At 42.8% G+C, this 21,330-nt stretch overlaps 1 protein-coding gene across 11 annotated transcripts in view; it reads left to right on the top strand.

Moving 5' to 3' along the window:
• dennd1a (DENN/MADD domain containing 1A) overlaps positions 1–21,330 on the top strand; it is a 185,733-nt gene that overhangs the window by 82,057 nt on the left and 82,346 nt on the right. For all 11 annotated transcript variants that reach the window (XR_009769862.1, XM_061697489.1, XM_061697487.1 and 8 more), the window contains one exon: positions 7,701–7,802. Coding sequence is in view for 10 of the 11 variants with exons in the window: in XM_061697489.1 (XP_061553473.1) it covers positions 7,701–7,802 (102 nt within the window). In the remaining variant the exon portion in view is untranslated. The remainder of the gene's footprint in view (positions 1–7,700; positions 7,803–21,330) is intronic.

Below are 21,330 nucleotides of genomic sequence, written 5' to 3' on the forward strand. Positions count from 1 at the left end.
GACCGCGACATGGAATCATCGGGGAAAACAAAGGGCGGCGGGATATGCTTCTTTATCAACGAAAAATGGTGTACGGACGTCACGGAGCTCAGCACACACTGCAGCCCGCATTTGGAGTCGCTGTTTTTGAACTGTAAGCCATTCTACTCGCCACGTGATTTCGCATCATTCATCCTGGCTCGAGTCTACATCATTCGCATCATTCATCCTGCCTCAAGCTAACACTCGCCGAACAAGTCAACGAAATTGAAAAAAAAACACCCGGACTCACCCCTCATTATTCTTGGGGACTTTAACAAAGCTAAACTCAATCCCCTACTCCCTAAATACAAGCAGCACATTGACTGTCCCACCAGGGAAAATAACATTTTACACCACTGCTACACTACGGTAAAAAACGCATACCGTGCTATACCTCATGCAGCCCTGGGCTTGTCTGATCACTGCTTAATTCACTTAATACCAGCGTACACGCAAGAACTTAAATACGTGAAGCCTACAGTGAAAAAGTGGACCAATGAAGCAAAGATGGAAAAACAGTTTAGCGCTAACGACTCTAAATCAGTCTGGCATGCATTCCAATCGCTGACTAATTACAAGCGACGATCCTTCCAAGCTGAGAACAATAGCACTAGCCAACGACTTGAATACCTTCTACTGCAGATTTGAAAAGGACAGTTTCACACCCCACACCCACCCGGCCGCAAAACCGACCACAATCACACCTCTGACTTCTGCGTTAACCATCCATGAACAGGATGTGAGACGCATCTTCAAACAACAAAAGATTAACAAAGCGGCAGGCCCAAACCATGTGTCCACATCCTGCCTCAAAGTCTGCGAGGACCAGCTCGCTCCAGTCTTCACACAGATATTCAATAGAGCTCTGGAACTGTGCGAAGTTCCATCCTGTTTCAAACGCTCCACCATCATTCCAGCCCCCAAGAAACCTGCAATCTCGGGTCTAAATGACTACAGGCCTGTCGCTTTGACATCTGTGGTCATTATCCTAACTACTTAACCCCTGCAGTTTGCCTACCAAGCGAACAGGTCTGCGGATGATGCAGTCAACATGGGACTGCACTTCATCCTAGAACACCTCAACAGTGCAGGGACCTACGCGAGGATCCTGTTCGTGGACTTCAGCTCAGCGTTCAACACCATCATCCCTGAACTCCTTTCATCCAAGCTTCTCCAGCTCAGCGTCTCACCTGCCATCTGCCAGTGGATTTACAGCTTTCTGACGGGCAGGACACAGCAGGTCAGGCTGGGGGAGGCCACCTCATCCACACGCAGCATCAGCACTGGGGTGCCCCAAGGTTGTGTCCTCTCTCCGCTGCTCTTCTCTCTCTACACAAACGACTGCACCTCAGCGCACCCGACTGTCAAACTCCTGAAGTTTGCAGATGACACCACTGTCATCGGCCTCATCAAGGACGGTGACGAGTCTCCATATCGACAGGAAGCGGAGCGGCTGGAGGTGTGGTGCCGCCGACCCAACCTGGAGCTGAACACGCTCAAGACTGTAGAAATGATCGTGGACTTCAGGAGGCATCCTTCGCCACAGCTGCCCCTCACGTTGTCCAGCTGCCTTGTGTCAACCGTCGAGACCTTCAAGTTCCTGGGAATTACAGTCTCTCAGGACCCAGGAAGTGGGCGACCAACATCAACTCAGTCCTCAAAAAGGCCCAGCAGAGGATATACTTCCTGCCGCTTCTGAGAAAGCACGGCCTGCCACGGGAGCTGCTGAGGCAGTTCTACACAGCGGTCATCGAATCAGTCCTGTGTTCTTCCATTACAGTCTGGTTTGGTGCTGCTACAAAAAAGGACAAACTCCGACTGCAACGTACAATCAAAACTGCTGAAAGGATTGTCGGAACCCCCCTACCCACCATTGAGGACTTGCACGCTGCTAGAACGAAGACAAGAGCCTTGCAAAATCCTCTGACCCTCCGCACCCCGGTCACCAGCTCTTCCAGCTCCTTCCCTCAGGTAAGCGCTACCGATCAATGCAAACTAGAACTAGCAGACATTCCAACAGCTTCTTCCCTCTTGCGATCAACTTCTTTAAACACCTAACCTACAATTCCATTACAACATGCTGGCAATTTTTTTTTTTTCTGTGGGGCCAATTATGTCTTTCACGTGCACTCATTGTAGTTGTCTCGCTATGCTGCACTATTTGTATATACTGGCCACTCATGCCAGAGTAGCATCTGCTCCATTTGCACACTGATTGAGGAGTATCTGCAACATTTGCACAACCAACATTGTCCCAGATTATCGCACTACTCGTCACTTTAAACCGCATACACTCCTTGAAGTCTCGGCGCCTTTTGCACAATGGTCATTGCACCGGACTATTGCAATATTAGTCATTCGAACTGCTCTAAGTGCTCGAGGACTCTGCATTTTTTGCACAATTGTAAAAAAAAAAAAAATGTGCCGGCATTACCAGATAACTAGCAACCCTTTACTGCTCAGTGACTGTTTTTTTTTTTTTTTTTGTCAATGTCTTTCTGTCTACAAAGTGTTCTGTAAATTGACTGTTGTCGTACTAGAGCGGCTCCAACTACCGGAGACAAATTCCTTGTGTGTTTTTGGCCATACTTGGCAAATAAAGATGATTCTGATTCTGATATGGGATTTGTCTGAGTGGAAAAACAAATCATTATGAAACTGAGAGAAAATAGAAAATCAATCAAACCATCGCCAGTTTAAACAACTGGAATGCCCTGAAGAAGAAAGAAACTACTTGTGTAATAGTAATAAATGTTGAATGTTTAGAGAAGGACAAAAGCAGAAGTTGATGAAAGAAACCTCTGAACAAAAATACAGAGGCTATACGATGCAAGCCAATTATTAGCAAGAGGAATAGGAACGGGAGGCTGGAATTTGCCAAAAAGAACATTTACTAAACATTTCTGGGAGTAATTTTGAGTCGTGGATAGGCAAAAGCTTTAAGAAATGATCTTCTCATGATCCCAAACATACAAGATCATCTGTGAAATGCAGTGGAGGTAATATCATGGCTTTGGGCTCTTGTATATGCTGGGTCAAATTCTTCAGAAATTTAATGTTGACTGTCATTGCTATGCAGATTACAGGCTGACATTTTTGGGGAATTTTCTAATGCAGATGACAAAGTTATACTCTATCTAGCAGTGTCTGCAGATGACTACAGTTCAATTGAGGTGTTGTGTCACAGTCTAGAACAGAACAACAACAAAAAAAGATAATTTGTTTTTTGGCAGTAAAAAAAAGAGGATTGCTGTTAGTAAATACCTGGAGTCACTCTTAAAAAAATAAAAATAAAATAAAATAAAAATAAAAAACATACCAAGTCCAAAACCGTGGTGTGCTGATAGATTCCGACCTGACTTTCAACAGTCATCAAATCAATCACTAAAACAGCCTTCCACCAGCTGAAAGAGTGGATGCTTGCATGTGCCAAGCAGACCAGGAGAAGATCATCCATGCTTTTATCTCAGGTAGGCTTGACTATTGTAATGGTCTTCTGACTGGACTCCCCCAAAAGAGCATTAAACAGCTGCAGCTCATTCAGAATGATGCAGCTTTGGTTCTGAGCAGAACAAAGAGCTGAGAGCATATTACTCAAATTCTATAGTCTCTACATTGTCTCCCAGTCAGCTTTAGAATAGAATTCAAAGTTCTGCTACTGGTCTATAAAGCACTAAATGTTTTAGGTTCTGAATACATTATCGACTTGCTAATGGATTATCAGCTAGCAGGGCTCTGAGATCTGACAACGCAGATCAGATAAAGGAGCACAGAGTCCAAAGCAAACATGGTGAAGCAGCTTTTAGCTGCTATGCTGCACGCAAATGGAATACGTTTCCAATAGAATTGAAGTCAGCCGCAAGTGTCAATGTCTTTAAGTGCAGGTTAAAAACTCTTCGTTTTTCTCATGCTTTTTATCTTTCTTGCACTGTACACTTTTTATTTTTCTCTTTGTTTTTAAATGTTTTAAGCTGTTTTTTTCTTCTCTTTATTTTTTAATGCCTTTAATCTTGTAAACCACATTAGTTACTTTGTGTATGATGCGCTATATAAAAACATTTGCTTTGCATGGCTGCTTCTTGGACAGTTGAGTATATGAAACAAACTTTTCTAAAAAGTTAATAGAAACTCCTTGCCTGCCAAATTAGAAAGGAGAAAAAATGCAACCAAACTAATTGAGAGATCGTTCATAATGCAGCAAAAATAATGTGGCAAGCTAGTGGAAACGCACTACCAAAACAACAAATTAGTTCATTCGGGGATAGACGTGAACGGTTTTAGACTGGCCAAGTTATACAGATGTCTCTGGGTTTAAACCCTATAGAGAATGAATTTTAGCTACTAACAGGGAGACTGAAGGGAGTAACTTAACGAAACACATCATCTGCTATTCAATTGTTTTTAGAAATAGAAAATAACTCATCAAATTAAGTTAATTATTCTAAATGATAAAAGGTACTGTTACACACATTGATCTGTGGTGTATATAATGAATGGGTTCATAAATCTTAAGCCACAGTGGAAAGCAGGGATAGAAAACACTCACATTTTGTTGATGTTTATTGTGCAATACAGTACTGTAAACATTAACCCATAGCCTCTTCTCTTCCCCTTCAGAGCGAGCCCTTTTATGAGCTGTTTCTAAGGAAAAAAATAGTCTAAAGTAATATTTTTCAAACTTTTAATGCCAAAATGTCTTTTCCATTAGGTGTGCCAAATGAAGTTTCATGATTTGCAACATGTTTTCTGAAGATACTAATCACATCTTATGATGTATAGAATTTTTCTCCTATTGCTTAATATCCATTTTCCATGAAAACTAACACAAATATATCTGAGTGTCTTCAGTGTTCCTTTCTTTGGTTCTTATAAAACAATCTATATTTGTCACTCAAGCTGCCTTTACCGTTAATGCCACTGGAGAGAGCCTCATTATTTTGTTGCAATAAGTGCCGGGAGGAGGCCGCCATTTTGCATTCACACAATAGCAGACAGCAAAACAAATGGTGTTATTTGAGAGATATGAATGAATTTGTGAACGTGCCGGAATGATTGCATGTCTCTAACCTTATTACGATTGTATAAAGACAACCCATTACACTGGGATATATAAGTAGTTAGGATAATTTATGCATTTGTATCTGCAGAGTTTGATCACATGATTATTATGAAGCTGTTTATGCCTTTACCATTATGCACTTTTGTCTTGACCGTGATAAAAATAAGCGTATTTCAATGGTCCACCACCATTGGCTCTGTAAATAAAGATTACCTTTACTATGAATGCCTAAAATTTTAAACCATCAATAACTTTTTGAAAATGACTTTAAGCATGTCAGTTTCAGTATGGGAGACATTTACCCATATAAAACCAAGGTGGCAAGAGAAAAAATAAAACTAAATTAGATCTTTTTTTTGTCTTTCCTGTTATTGATCAAATTACAGGAAAATGACCTACAGCGGCTGAAATAAGTATTTAACACATCACCATTTTTCTCAAAGTACTTCCAAAGGTGCTGTTGACCTGAAAATTTCACCAGATGTTGGGAACAACCCAAGTAATCCAAACATACAAAGAAAGGAGAACAAATAAGCCTAGAAATTAAGTTGTGTGTAAAAATGTAAAATGACAGGGAAAATGTATTGAAAACATGAAGAAAAGGGAGGTGCAAAAAGGCATGGAAAGCCAAGACAACGCCTAAAATCTATCAATAATCAAACAGCAATCCAGCCTCTTGTCAGAGCAAATGAATATCAGATGGTGCAGTCCTAATTGACGGCCAACAAAAAGGTCTCATTGCCAAGGTGTGAGTCAAGACACATGATGGATAAGAGCAGAAAGCTGTCTCAAGACCATTGCAAACTAATTATTGCAAAACATAATGATGACATTGGTTACAGGCGCATATCGAAGCTTCTGAACATTCCAGTGAGCATGGTTGGGGCCATAATACGTAAGTGGTAAAGCCAATTATACCACCATAAATTTTCCTTGATTAGGTGTTCCTCGCAAAATTTCTGACAGAGGAGTGCAAAGAAGAGCCAAGGACCAACTGTGGAGAGCTCCAAAATGACCTGGAATTAGCATGTACTGTTGTCACAAGGAAAACAGTGAGTAATGCACTCCGCCGCTACGGCCTGTATGCACGTTCACCACGCAAGACCCCATTGCTGAAAAAGCTTGTTTAATGTTTGCGTAACAACATTTGGACAAGACAGTTAAATACCGGGAGACTCTAATCTGGTCGGACGAGAGCAAAATTGAACTGTTTGGATGCCATAATGCACACCATATATGGAGTAGAAATGGCACTGTACATCACCCTAAAAACACCATACCAACAGTGAAGTTCGGAAGTGGGAACATGATGGTGTGGGGCTGCTTATCAGCAAATAGTACTGGTAAACTTCACATTATTGAAGGAAGGATGAATGGGCAAATGTACAGAGAGATTGTTGACAAAAATCTGCTGCCATCTACGAGGATGATGAAAATGAAACGAGGGTGGACATTTTAGCAGGATAATGATCCAAAACATACTGCTAAGGAAACTCTCATTCAACTCTCAAATCAAAGAAAAAAAAATAAAGCTGCAAGAATCGCTCAGCCAATCACCTGACTTGAATCCAATTGAAAATCTATGGAAAGAACTGAAACTCAAGGTCCATAAAAGAAGCCCACGGACCCTTCAAGATTTTAAGACTACTTGTATGGAGGAATGGGCCAATATCACACCACAGCTATGCATGCGATTAGTTTCTCCATAAAGGAGGCGTCTTGAAGCTGTCATTGCAAACAAAGGCTTTTATACAAAGTATTAAATAAATACCAGTAGGTGTGTTCAATACTTTTCTCCCTGTGTCCTTTCACATTATTACAACTTAATTTCTGAGCTCATTTGTTCTACTTTGTATGTATAAATTACTTGGGTTGTTCCCAACATCTGGTGAAATTTTCATGTCAATAGCACCTTTTGAAATATCCATCCATTTTCTGTACCGCTTAATCCTCACAATTCTAATCATTCTTAACATAGAACGCTAGCGTCGTTACTACCTGGTGAATAAATATTCTCCCCGGTCTTGATTTATTAGTTATTTGTCTATTTTATCATCATATTTACAAATTTCATATCATGAAACTAGGGCGGCACGGTGGGCGACTGATTAGAGCGTCAGCCTCACAGTTCTGAGGACCCGGGTTCAATCCCCGGCCCCGCCTGTGTGGAGTTTGCATGTTCTCCCCGTGCCTGCGTGGGTTTTCTCCGGGCACTCCGGTTTCCTCCCACATCCCAAAAACATGCATTAATTGGAGACTCTAAATTACCCGTAGGCATGACTGTGAGTGCGAATGGTTGTTTGTTTCTATGTGCCCTGCGATTGGCTGGCAACCAGTTCAGGGTGTACCCCGCCTCCTGCCCGATGACAGTTGGGATAGGCTCCAGCACGCCCGCGACCCTAGTGAGGAGAAGCGGCTCAGAAAATGGATGGATGGATATCATGAAACTAAATATTCAACAAAGTAAAATATAAGTAAAAAACAAAACAAATAAGCCACCCCAAAGACACACACGTTCACACTTCCTTTATTTTATATTCTGAAAAATTATATTATTAGTTTTTATTTGTACAACGTGTATCTTGTTTTTCCTGTAACCATAATGGTTTCTTTTCTTTAGAAACTTCAAGGAATGGCTATGGAGGATGTAGTGATCCTGAATGTGGACACCAACACCCTTGAAACACCCTATAATGACCTTCAAAGCCTACCCTATGACGTGGTAAGGAACACTCGCTTTTGTAGTTGTTTTTTTCTTTAATATCCTGTTATTCCTCACCCAATTTGATGACCAAGATGGCTCTATACACACACACACACTTACGCATGCATGCACACACAAAGAATATGTAACAAGGTTCGTACTGTCTTTCTAAGAAGTACAGTGTCCTCCCGCTATTTTGCGGTTCATGTTTGACCCCCCCCCACTACAACATTTATTTTAAGCGATCGCATTTTATGAGTGTCAGTTGTATACTTAGCTACTACAATGCCCTCACATGCCGGAAAGAAGAACCACAGTCACAGAAGCTGCTGTCAGCCAGACCTCACATCCAGACACTCGCACAGACTCGTTAATGTCACACACCAACTCACCAGCCCCCGGCATGTTCGAGACACATGCATTGTAAAAGATTTTTTTTAAAAACGAACAATTTTAAATAATGAAGGATAAATACCAAAGGAAGGAAGGGGTGGGCCTCAGCAATGTACATAACAATTTGAAAACAATGACAAAATAGTGTATTTGAGTTCGTGTGTGTGTGTGTAATATATGTGTATATATATACAAACGTGTGTGTATGTATGTATATAAATATATAGGATGTATATATGTGTATATATATATAAAGGATTGTCGGTACCCCCCTAACCACCCTTGAGGACTTGCACGCTGCCAGAACTAAGACAAGAGCGTGCAAAATCCTCTCGGACCCTCCGCATCCCGGTCACCAGCTCTTCCAGCTCCTTCCCTCAGGTAGGCGCTACCGATCAATGCAAACTAGAACTAGCAGACATTCCAACAGCTTCTTCCCTCTTGCGATCAACTTCTTAAACACCTAACCTACAATTCCATTCCAACATGATGGCAATTTGTTCACTTGAGTTCGTTGTCACATTTCTGTGGGGCCAATTATATATTACCCGTGCACTCACTGTAGTAGTCTCACCACGCTGCACTATTTGCATATCTGTTGTTGACCAATACTGGCCACTCATGCCAGAGTAGCATCTGCTACATTTGCACACTGATTGAGGAGTATCTGCAACATTTGCACAATCAACATTGTCCCAGATTTTCGCACTACTCGTCACTTTAAACTGCATACACTCCTTGAAGTAAGGAGTAACACTCCTATTGCAATATTAGTCATTCGAACTGCTCTAAGTGCTAGAAGACTCTGCATCTTTTGCACAGTTGTCAAAAAAAATAAATTACCGGCATTACCAGATAACTATTAACCCTTTATTGCTCAGTGACTGTTTTTTGTCAATGTCTTTGTCTCAAAAGTGTTCTCTGTCAATTGACTGTTTTTTGGACATACTTGGCAAATAAAGATGATTCTGAATATGATCTATACTCACAAACACACTCTGGGGCAAAAAAGTATTTAGGCAGCCAACAATTGTGCAAGTTCTCTCACTTTTTTTTTTTTTTGTCCTGTTCGGCTGTTATGTCAAGCAGAATGGAGGATCTGTTTCCCTTTTATGCCGGAACAGTATTCAAGTATACAGGTATTCAGACCCTTTGCTGTGACACTCATATATTTAACTCTGGTGCTGTCCATTTCTTCCGATTATCCTTGTGATGGTTCTACACCTTCATTGGAGTCCAGCTGTGTTTGATTATACTGATTGGACTTGACTAGGAAAGCCACACAGCTGTGTAACATTTATTGGATTTGTAAAAATTGTGCGTAATTTAGAAGAAAACAATGAGTTGGAAGCGGTGCCTGCGTCACTTCCGAGTTATCGTAATTTTATATTACAGTGTTATAAATCAAGATATTTGAGAGATATGACGGCACCTCGTCATATTTTTACAAGTTTAACTTGAGGCAAAATGACGACAAATCTTTATAATCAGTCTCTTATTGGAAAGTGGCTACATTCTAGGAACATTGAGTTCTAGACTTTCTAGAGGTTTCGTTCCGAGCCTAAATCCACACATAATCAATGCAAGGGGTGAATTTTATAGAAAATGTAATAATGAAAAGGGGTTTCTCCAGGATAAAACACAGACAAACACAAAACAAACAAGGTATCTACGAACATTGGCAAAGGAAGGGATTTGTGACGTGAGGTGAGCAGAATGGGCGTGTCGTGAATGCATATAGCTGAGGACTCCTGGTCTCGTTAATATAAACCCAAATATGCACTAATCCGTACTTTTAGTAGACCGCAATGTTGGACTTACGTGTCTGGAACACGTTTGAGGCAGGCGAGTCAGGCTACCGAGTGTTCGGGCAGCCCGGTCCCCAACGTGAGCAGGTGGAGTCGACGGAAGGGAGGGAGGTAAAACAGGAGGTCGACGAGTTCTCAGGCAGGACGTCTTTCGGGTGATGTTCAGAGCGGGCGCGTTGCGTCCGCCTCCGTTCCCTCAGACTGAGTTCGGGCCCCCAAGTAGAGTGGTAGTGCGAGGCTGGGGTGCCGGGTGGCATCTTTTGCGTGGCATGTCCACTACACCTGTCTATATAAGACCTTACAGCTCACAGTGCATGTCAGAGCAAATGAGAATCATGAGGCAAAAGGAACTGCCTGAAGAGCCCAGAGAGCGAATTGTGGCAAGGCACAGATCTGGCCAAGGTCACAAAAAAACTTCTGCTGCACTTAATTAAGGTTCCTAAGAGCACAGTAGCCACCATAATCCTTAAATGAAGATTTGGGACGGCCAGAACCCTTCCTAGAGCTGGCCGTCCGGCCAAACTTAGCAATTGGGGGAGAAGAGCCTTGGTGCGAGAGGTAAAGAAGAACCCAGAGATCACTGTGGCTGAGCTCCAGAGATGCAGTCGGGAGATGGGGGGAAAGTTCTAGAAAGTCAACCATCACTGCAGCCCTCCACCACTCTGGGCTTTATGGCAGAGTGGCCCGACGGAAGGCTCTCCTCAGAGCAAGACACAAGAAAGCCCGCCTGGAGTTTGCTTAAAAAAAAAAAAACAAAAAAAAAAAAAAAAAAAAAAAAAAAAAAACACCTGAAGGCCTCCAAGATGGTGAGGAATAGGATTCTCTGTTCTGATGAGAGCATCAGATTTTTGGCCTTAATTCTAAGCGGTATGTGTGGAGAAAACCAGGCACTGCTCATCACCTGTCCTATACAGTCCCAACAGTGAAACATGGTGGTGGCAGCATCATGCTGTGGGGGTGTTTTTCAGCTGGAGCGACAGGACGACTGGTTGCAATCAAAGGAAAGATGAATGTGGCCAAGTACAGGTATATCCTAGACGAAAACCTTCACCAGAGTGCTCAGGACCTCAGACTGGGCCGCAGGTTGACCTTCCAACAAGACAATAACCCTCAGCACACAGCTAAAATAACGAAGGAGTGGCTTCAGAACAACTCCGTGACTGTTTTTGAATGGCCTAGCCAGAGCCCTGACTTACACCCAATTGAGCATCTCTGGAGAGACCTCAAAATGGCTGTCCACCAACCCTCACCATCTAACCTGACAGAACTGGAGAAATATCAAGTTCATCCATGTGATGCAAATCCTGCATGACATAAAGGCATCCCCTCAAATACAATGCATAGGCATGAATTGCTTTTCCATCATCAGGTTTTAAAGAAGTCCAGTTCAATGTCTTCTCCAAATCAGTATTTGATATTTTGATTTCGTCCTCATAATGCTCCTTTAATAATCGTTTGGATTCCTGATATCCTCTGTGAGAATCCATATATAGACAACTTTGGACAAGACTTTTGGGCTGGCCTGAGGTGTACTGCTCACGAAAGTAGAGCCTATCCTGCCTGCTACTTGTTTTATCTTGAATTAGGTAATTGAATGCTTGAATAAATGACCTAAAGCGGATCACCATCAAATACTCCATGGTTGGCGGCAGCATGGCTAATTTCTGTTGCATGATTATGAGTTCAGCCATTCCAGACTGGTCTTTGCTTTGAGTTGTCATAATGGCTAGGTATTTGGACTGAATCCTGAACATTCTGCAGGCTAGATGGTGAACTCCTCTTTGGTAGTCGTTGAGTCATCCTGTTAAAACAGTTTTGGTCCAAAGATCTCTGATATTGCATGTTTTCAACAGCTGACTTGGACAAGTGTTTTGGACACTGCACCCATATTCAGAAACTCAACGTGACCATGAACCACAATACTTTTTTTTTTCTTGCTTCAAAATATTCATCAATTCCGTCCTCTTGGGTTTCACTGTCCATGTTGAGATTTTGTAGAGCCTTCATTTTCAGAATCAGAATCATCTTTATTTGCCAAGTATGTCCAAAAAACACAAAAGGAACTTGTCTCCGGTAGTTGGAGCTGCTCTAGTACGACGACAGTCAATTGACAAGAGAACACTTTTGAGACATAAAAGACATTGACAAAAAACAGTCACTGAGCAATAAAGGGTTGCTAGTTATCTGGTAGTGCCAGTTTAGCAGCTGAGGCTGCAATTTTGGCATTCAGTTCCAAAGCCTCAGTTTCCATCTTTAATTTTGCTTCTTTCAAGAGCAATGCATGTTTGTCCTTTAATGCAGCAGCTTTGGCCAGCAGTCAGCATTTTCAGCAGCTGCTTTTCTGGCTGCTAAGGAGGCCGAGGAGGACGCTTTGGAGGATGTTGAGAGGAAGCTTTGATCCTTTGGTCCTTCTAGATACATTGGAAAGTCTGTAATGAGGCTGAACACTTGATTGTTGGAATTTGTTTTCTTTTTCACATTTTGACATCATTCAACCAATGTTGAAAATTTTCATCCTTGGCTCATACCAGTCCACATTATCATCATCTTTTTCCTCCTCTGATAAGAGCCTTTGCAAAAAAACAGTGCTGTATTTATTCATTCGCATGCTTTCTTTTCTCACAACCGGTCCAAGTTGTACGCGTGTCAATGAGGCCGTGTGTCCGTCTTGCTTCTTCTTGATCATAAAGAGTTTTTTTACCTAAATGTTGCAGCTTACCTTTGTCGTTTTCAAAAAGCCGCAAACTGAATGTGTTAACCCCGCGCAGTCCAGCACAAAGGACGGTCGCAGATCCAGTGTTAGCTTGTGGATGTGATTTATTGATGACAAAAATAAACACGCTATACCGGTTTGTAATATTAACCAAAAAAGACTGTGAAACCCAGTTTTATCTCATCTGCCCTTTGCAGTCAACAAACTGTTCCGCACTATCCACTGATTGGAGGCAGCTGTTCTGACCCGAAATGGAGGAGCAACAAACAAACGAGATTATCCATTCATATATTAATTGAAAACAAAATTATTTTCTCACACAAAATCATATCAACATCCATTTTCAAACAAGCCTAAATAGAATAAACCTGCGATTGGCTGGCAACCAGTTCAAGGTGTACCCCACCTGCTGCCCGAAGATAGCTGGGATAGGCTCCAGCACTACCGCGACCCTTGTGAGGATAAGCAGCTCAGAAAATGGATGGATGGATAAATAGAATAAATGATGAGTCTAATAAAACAAGAATAATTTTGGCCTCAACAATATAGGTATCCCTTACCGGCTGTCTGTATGCGCAGCCGACATTGTCACTCAACGAGGAAGTGTAGTCAGACCGGCCTATCCTACGACAATCTGATCAATATATTTTTCAGTGATTTTGCATGTGCAGATGTGATGTAAATTAATCGATTCACACACACACTGCCACTGGCTTGAATTATGAGCCACTCCGGTCGGCATGTACGGTATATTTCGTGTATTTCTTTTCGCTTCAAATGCTAATTTCATGGATCTTCCATCCATCCATTTTCTACCGCTTATCCAAGGTCGGGTCGCGGGGGCAGTAGCTTTAGCAGGGACCCCCAGACTTCCCTCTCCCCAGCCACTTCATCCAGCTCTTCCGGGGGGATCCCGAGGCGTTCCCAGCCGAAGGACGTAGTCTCTCCAACGTGTCCTGGGCCGTCCCCGGGGTCTCCTCCCTCATGAATCTTACCAACTACAAATGCATGTTTGCTGTGCTGTAGGTACGGTGGGTACGGAAAGTTTTCAGACCCCCTTAAATTGTCCACTCTTTGTTATATTGTAGGCATTTGTTAAAATCATTTAAGTTCATTTTTTCCACTTTAATGTACACACAGCACCCCATATTGACAGAAAAAAAACATAATTGTAGAGATTTTTGCTGATTTATTAAAAAAGAAAAACTGAAATATCATATATATCAGTATACAGTATTCAGACCTGTTGCTGAAGGGCTCAGAGACAGAATTGTGGCAAGGCACAGATCTGGCCAAGGTTACAAAAAAAATTCTGCTGCACTTAAGGTTCCAATGACCACAGTGGCCTCCATAATCCTGAAATGGAAGACGTTTGATACGATCAGAACCCTTCCTAGAGCTGGCCGTCCGGCCAAACTGAGCAATTTGCGGAGAAGAGCCTTGGTGAGAGAGGTAAAGAAGAACCCAAAGATACTGTGGCCGAGCTCCCGAGATGCAGTCGAGAGATGGGACAAAGTTCTAGAAAGTCAACCATCACTGCAGCCCTCCACCAGTCTGGGCTTTATGGCAGAGTGGCCCGACGGAAGCCTCTCCTCAGTGCAAGACACATGAAAGCCCGCCTGGAGTTTGCTAAAAAAAAAACACCTGAAGGCCTCCAAGATGGTGAGGAATAGGATTCTCTGTTCTAATGAGAGCAAGATAGAATTTTTTGGCCTTAATTCTAAGTGGCATGTGTGGAGAAAACCAGGCACTTCTTATCACCTGTCCAATACAGTCCCAACAGTGAAGCATGGTGATGGCAGCATAATGCTGTGGGGGTGTTTTTCAGCTGCAGGGACAGGGAGACTGGTTGCAATCGAAGAAAAGATGAATCCGGGCAAGTACAGGGATATCCTGGACGAAAGCCTTCTCCAGAGTGCTCAGAACCTCAGACTGGGCCGAAGGTTCACCTTCAAAAAAGACAATGACCTTAAGCACACAGCTAAAATAAGGAAGGAGTGGCTTCTGAACAACTCCGCGACTGTTTTTGAATGGCCCAGCCAGAGCCCTGACTTAAACCCAATTGAGCATCTCTGGAAAGACCTGAAAATGGCTGCCCACCAACGTTCACCATCCAACCTGACAGAACTGGAGAGGATCTGCAAGGAGGAATGGCAGATGATCCCCAAATCCAGGTGTGAAAAACTTGCATCATTCCCAAAAATACTTTTTTTTTTTTTAATAAATCTGCAAAACTTTCAACAATTCTGTTTTTTTTTCCTGTGATTATGGGGTGCTGTGTGTACATAAATGTGGAAAAGATTTACTTAAATGATTTTAGCAATTTTTTTAATTTCTTACCATGTAACATATGCAGTGTTTGCTCCTTCTCAGCTCTTAATTTTGCTTTGCGCTATTCTGTAATTTAACTTCAAAATTAATTATAAATGATTAACATGACTATTATATGTTGTCAGTTTCTGTATTTAGCAAGCTCTCCATTGATACCAAACTTTTGAATGTTGAATAAAGATTAAGAAAGTTATTAAAGTTTTGGAACACCCATCTCTTGTGACTTCAACCTCCGCGAATTGGCTGAGATGCATCCACGGACTTGCGTTTATAGGGAAAAAGGGACGCAGTTTATGCAGATAGGAGGCCGCGGGCACGAGCCTGTCATTTAGAATTAATTCTGATTCATTAACATAGGCACAGTGGTGCGAAGAAAATTGGCCAGTACGCATGGATCATAAATCTGATCGTAACTTTTTGTATATACTCAACTTGTGCGGATAGTGAGAACCTTTCTATGCATTTATTAGTGAATACCGTATTTTCACGACCATAAGGCTCACTTAAAAATCTCCAAAATGGACGGGGCACCTTATGATGTGGCGCGCCTTATGTGTGCACCGATTTCCAAAATCTGTAAATGTGTGACTTTGATGAGCGCTCTGCTTGACTGACTGGGAGCATTTCCTGCCGACACGCTGCTCACATAGAGGAAAGGCGGATGTGACTGAGGACAGAATTTGGACATTAAAGTGGGAAGGGTGCGTGAAAGAGGACGCTAAAGGCACGCCCCCAGTAGGTATATAATGCTGGTATATGTATTGTGCAAAACAACATCGGTTTGGCTAAAGACCCCCGAAAATGGCAGCTACGAAGAGACACGCTTTCGAAGCACTGTTTAAACTGCAAGCTATCAGTTACGCGGAGGAACATGGGAATCGAGCAGTCGCGAGAGAATTCAAGATCAACGAATCCATGGTTCGCAAGTGGAGGAAGCAGTAAAACATTGCTGAACAGCCCCCCGGCAACGAGACTGACTCCAACAATGACGAGAGGGAACCCGCCATGTTTGATGGAGACCTTGCCCAGCTGTTCATTTCAGATACAGAAGACAAGGACTTTGATGGATTTGTGGATGAGGATTGATCAAAAAATAACGTGAGTACATTGTAAAATACTTAAATAAAGAACAACCAAACTAAATTTTGCTCCCGCTGCCTTTTTAGACAAGCGTATGTTTTAGCGTGCATGCATGCTACCGTATATTTTAAGCTAGCGTATGTTTTACCATGCCTGTGCCCAATAATACGGTGCGCCTTATGTATGTGTTAAATACAGAAATAGACCCCGTAACTGAGACTGCGCCTTTTAATACGGTGTGCCTTATGGTCCTGGAAATACGGTAAGCACCATTGTCATTGGCCAGGAATTTTCACTGGTTTTAAAGATACATAACTTTCAGAATCATCTTTATTTGCCAACTATGTCCAAAACACACAAGGAATTTGTCTCCGGTAGTTGGAGCCGCTCTAGTACAACAGACAGTCAATATACAGAACACTTTGGAGACATAAAGACATTGACAAAAACAATTGTGCAAAAAGATGCAGAGTCCTCTAGCACTTAGAGCAGTTCGAATGACTAATATTGCAGTAGTCCGGTGCAATGACCATTGTGCAAAGGGCGCTGAGACTTCAAGGAGTGTATGCGGTTTAAAGTGATGAGTAGTGCGATCATCTGGGACAATGATGGTTGTGCAAATGTTACAGATACTCCTCAATCAATGTGCAAATGGAGCAGATGCTACTCTGGCATGAGTGGCCAGTATATGCAAATAGTGCAGCATGGCGAGACAACTACAGTGACTGCACGAGTAATACATAATTGGCCCCACAGAAATGTGACAACGAACTCAAGTCAAAAAATTGCCAGCTTATTGTAATGGAATTATAGGTTAGGTGTTTAAGAGGTTGATCGCAAGAGGGAAGAAGCTGTTGGAATGTCTACTATTTCTAGTTTGCATTCATCGGTAGCACCTACCTGAGGGAAGGAGCTGGAAGAGCTGGTGATCGGGGTGCGGAGGGTCCGAGAGGATTTTGCACGCCCTTGTCTTAGTTCTGGCAGCGTGCAAGTCCTCAATGGTGGGTAGGGGGGTACCGACAATCCTTTCAGCAGTTTTGATTGTCCGTTGCAGTCGGAGTTTGTCCTTTTTTGTAGCAGCACCAAACCAGACTGTGATGGAAGAACACAGGACTGATTCGATGACCGCTGTGTAGAACTGTCTCAGCAGCTCTGGTGGCAGGCCGTGCTTTCTCAGAAGCTGGGCCTTTTTGAGGACGGAGTTGATGTTGGTCGCCCACTTCAGGTCCTGAGAGATTGTAATTCCCAGGAACTTGAAGGTCTCGACGGTTGACACAAGGCAGCTGGACAACGTGAGGGGCAGCTGTGGCGAAGGATGCCTCCTGAAGTCCACGATCATCTCTACAGTCTTGAGCGTGTTCAGCTCCAGGTTGTGTCGGCCGCACCACAACCTTGGGGCGCCCCAATGCTGATGCTGCGTGTGGATGAGGTGGCCTCCCCCAGCCTGACCTGCTGTGTCCTGCCCGTCAGAAAGCTGTAAATCCACTGGCATATGGCAGGTGAGACGCTGAGCTGGAGAAGCTTGGTTGAAAGGAGTTCAGGGATGATGGTGTTGAACGCTGAGCTGAAGTCCACGAACAGGATCCTCGCGTAGGTCCCTGCACTGTCGAGGTGTTCTAGGATGAAGTGCAGTCCCATGTTGACTGCATCATCCGCAGACCTGTTCGCTTGGTAGGCAAACTGCAGGGGGTGAAGCAGGGGACCTGTGACACTCTTGAGGTGGTCCGGCACGAGACGTTCAAAGGACTTCATGACCATAGATGTCAAAGCGACAGGCCTGTTGTCATTCAGACCAGAGATTGCAGGTTTCTTGGGGACTGGAATGATGGTGGAGCGTTTGAAACAGGATGGAACTTCGCACATTTCCAAAGATCTGTTGAAGATCTGAGTGAAGACTGGAGCGAGCTGGTCCGCGCAGACTTTGAGGCAGGATGGGGATACATGGTCCGGGGCTGCCGCTTTGTTAATCTTCTGTTGTTTGAAGGTGCGTCTCACATCCTGTTCATGGATGGTTAACGCAGAAGTCAGAGGTGTGGTTGTGGTCGTGGTTGCGGCCGGGTGGGTGTGTGGTGTGAAACTGTCCTTTTCAAATCTGCAGTAGAAGGTATTCAAGTCGTTGGCTGGTGTGCTATTGTTCTCAGCTTGGGGGGATCGTCACTTGTAATCAGTCAGTGATTGGAATGCATGCCAGACTGATTTAGAGTCGTTCGCGCTAAACAGTTTTTCCAACTTTGCTGCATAGATCCTCTTTGCAATGTTAATTTCTCTAGTAAGCTGGTTTCTAGCTCGATTATACAGGGCCCTGTCCCCGCTCTGATATGTGTCCTCCTTAGCTTGGCAGAGCTGCTTAAGTTTAGCAGTGAACCACGGCTTGTTGTTGTTGAATGTGCGAAATGATTTTGTTGGTACACAAACCTCTTCACAGAAACTGATATAGGATGTGACAGTGTCCGTATATTCATCCAGGCTGCCAGCTGAATGTTCAAAGACACTCCAGTCTGTGCAGTCTAAACAGCTTTGAAGTTCTATCTTGGCTTCGTTGGTCCACTTTTTGACTGCTTTCACTGTAGGCTTCGCACATTTAAGTTCTTACCTGTACGTCGGTATTAAGTGAATTAAGCAGTGATCAGACGAGCCCAGGGCTGCACGAGGTATAGCACGGTACGCGTTTTTTACCGTAGTGTACCAGTGGTCTAAAGTATTATTTTCCCTCGTCGGACAGTCGATGCGCTGCTTGTATTTAGGGAGTTCGTGGTTGAGTTTAGCTTTGTTAAAGTCCCCGAGAATAATGAGGGGTGAGTCCGGGTGTTTTTTTTCAATTTCGTTGACTTGTTCGGCGAGCGTTAGCAATGCGGCGTTCGTGTTAGCTTGAGGCGTAATATAGACTCCAGCCAGTATGAACGATGCAAACTCACGTGGCGAGTAGAATGGTTTACAGTTTAAGAATAGCAACTCCAAATGCGGGCTGCAGTGTGTGCTGAGCACCGTGACGTCCGTACACCATTTTTCGTTGATATGGAGGCATATCCCGCCGTCCTTTGTTTTCCCCGATGATTCCATGTCGCGGTCCGCTCGATGAATGTTGAAGCCGGGAAGCATGACGGCGCCATCGGGTACAGCGTCGCAAAGCCAGGTCTCCGTGAAGCACATGGCCGCGGAACGTCCTAAGTCTTTACTGGTCTTTAACAGAAGATGAAGCTCGTCCATTTTGTTGGGTAGGGAGCGTACATTCGCGAGGTGGATCGACGTGAACGCCAATCTGTGTCCTCTCTTGCGGAGTTTCACCTGAATGCCGGCTCGTTTCCCTCTGTGGCGCCGTCTCCATGCGCCGAAAACCGCGGACGCCGCTCCGGTGAGTAAGTCGGGGAAAGAATTTCTTAATATTATATTATAATATCTTAATATTTGTCACAGGAAAATTATACTTACCGTAATTCCTCATGTTAAATGTGCATCCATGTATAATACGCACCCCTAAAGTTGACCACAAAATTCTGGAAAACCCTTCTACCAATGTATAATGCATTTTTACAATGCATGATTTTGCTTCTACCCATATGATCAAAACATGAAGTATTATCTGTATTTTGTTCGGTTTTTTTCAAATAATTATTCTGAAGTTAAGCACTTTATTTGAACGTAATACTTTTTTATTTACTTGCTCTTATTTTGAAATTCACAGCCCTACTTTTATTTAGTAAATGAGAAAACGCATATGTTTGATTACCCAGGAAGAATTTGTAAGGTGGGTACAATTCTTTAAAGAAATCATGAATAACCAAGGAAACACATTTAATTTTATTTCATTTGGATTCAAATTAAACGGTCAAGCATTTCAGAAAAGCATTATCATTAAACAAAACATAACCATAGAGAAATTCATGATGGTTGTTGTTGTTCAGTCATCAGTCATATTTAAAAAAAAATAAAGAATAAAAAAAAAATTCACAAATTTTCCCAGAGTATGTAAACTTATGATCACAACTGTACATATATACGTACCCCTGTCATATTGCAATAAAAGTGTAGGCTACACCTTTTTTATAACCACTAGGTGGCAGTGGCATATTGGAATGAAAGTGTACAGCTTTTTCACAACCACTAAATGGCGGCATACGTTTCTAAAATATAAAAGGTTTTTCCATTTGCCCCCATAATGCGCACTATTGACTTTTGACATTTTTTTCAGGGAAAAAATGCGCATTATAAATGAGAAATTACGGTATGTCAACATCTGTAATGCTGGTCTCATGTATCTCAGTTGAACTTTTACACACAATACTTTGATCTATTTTGTCATCTTTCACTCTGTTGTAAAGTTGTGGGTTTGCCATTTGTGACGTATTTACTCACAGGCGATTTTTGCTGTTTGTTGAATGTTTGCTGCATTTCTCAAAATGCTGGCCTGAAAACTGTATTAAAGAACACTATTTCTTTTGCGACGTAGTGAACTACACATTTTGTGGGTGCAGTGTTCCGTTTGTATTTACTTTGTTGACCAAAACGGCTCAGGAGGCAGTGAGTGTTTAACTGTTGGGACAAACAAAATTCAACATACTCTGTGGGTTCACCTTGCTCTTCGATTTGAAGTCAAAATATCTGTGCACTGCGGCTGCTGCATTTCGCTTTGCAATCATGCTTCCCCCCCCCCTTTCATTGTTCCTCGTGTCTGCGACTATGCCATGTGTGTAAGATAGTGGCTCCGCCTCCCTGCTCCCACAGAGACAAAGACTCTGAATCCCTGACAAGAGAAATACCCCCCCGCCCCCCTTCTGTTCATTCCTCTTTAAACAAATGCACCTCGCTGCTCAGACCTATGCGCAGTGATTCTCTTCTTCTCCAGTCTCTTTGGAGGCGAGAGAGGAGGAAAACCACATAGATATATATCGAGGCTGGCAAAATTATGGTTGCAGACCATGTTCAATGTTAGTGTGTTCTGAAGAGACGGTTTGCATCCCTTATCAACTTGCGAGTGGAACCCCAACGAATGTGCAACATAATACTTCCTTGTATTATCCTGCACAATATTTCCACAAAGCAGAATATTTAACTTCTGTGATTAGTTTTATGATGCACCTGAGCCAGCCGAAAATGAAGATATACCTTTGACTTTCTCTCAAATGAGAGAGTAACTGGACATGAGGGATGCCATTGTGAGAAACTATTATTGAAATTTATTGAACAATGATTTTTGCATGTGTCTGTAAATATGAAGTTTGCA

The sequence above is a fragment of the Phycodurus eques genome, chromosome 15 (assembly GCF_024500275.1).
Source record: "Phycodurus eques isolate BA_2022a chromosome 15, UOR_Pequ_1.1, whole genome shotgun sequence".
Lineage (NCBI taxonomy): Eukaryota > Metazoa > Chordata > Actinopteri > Syngnathiformes > Syngnathidae > Phycodurus > Phycodurus eques.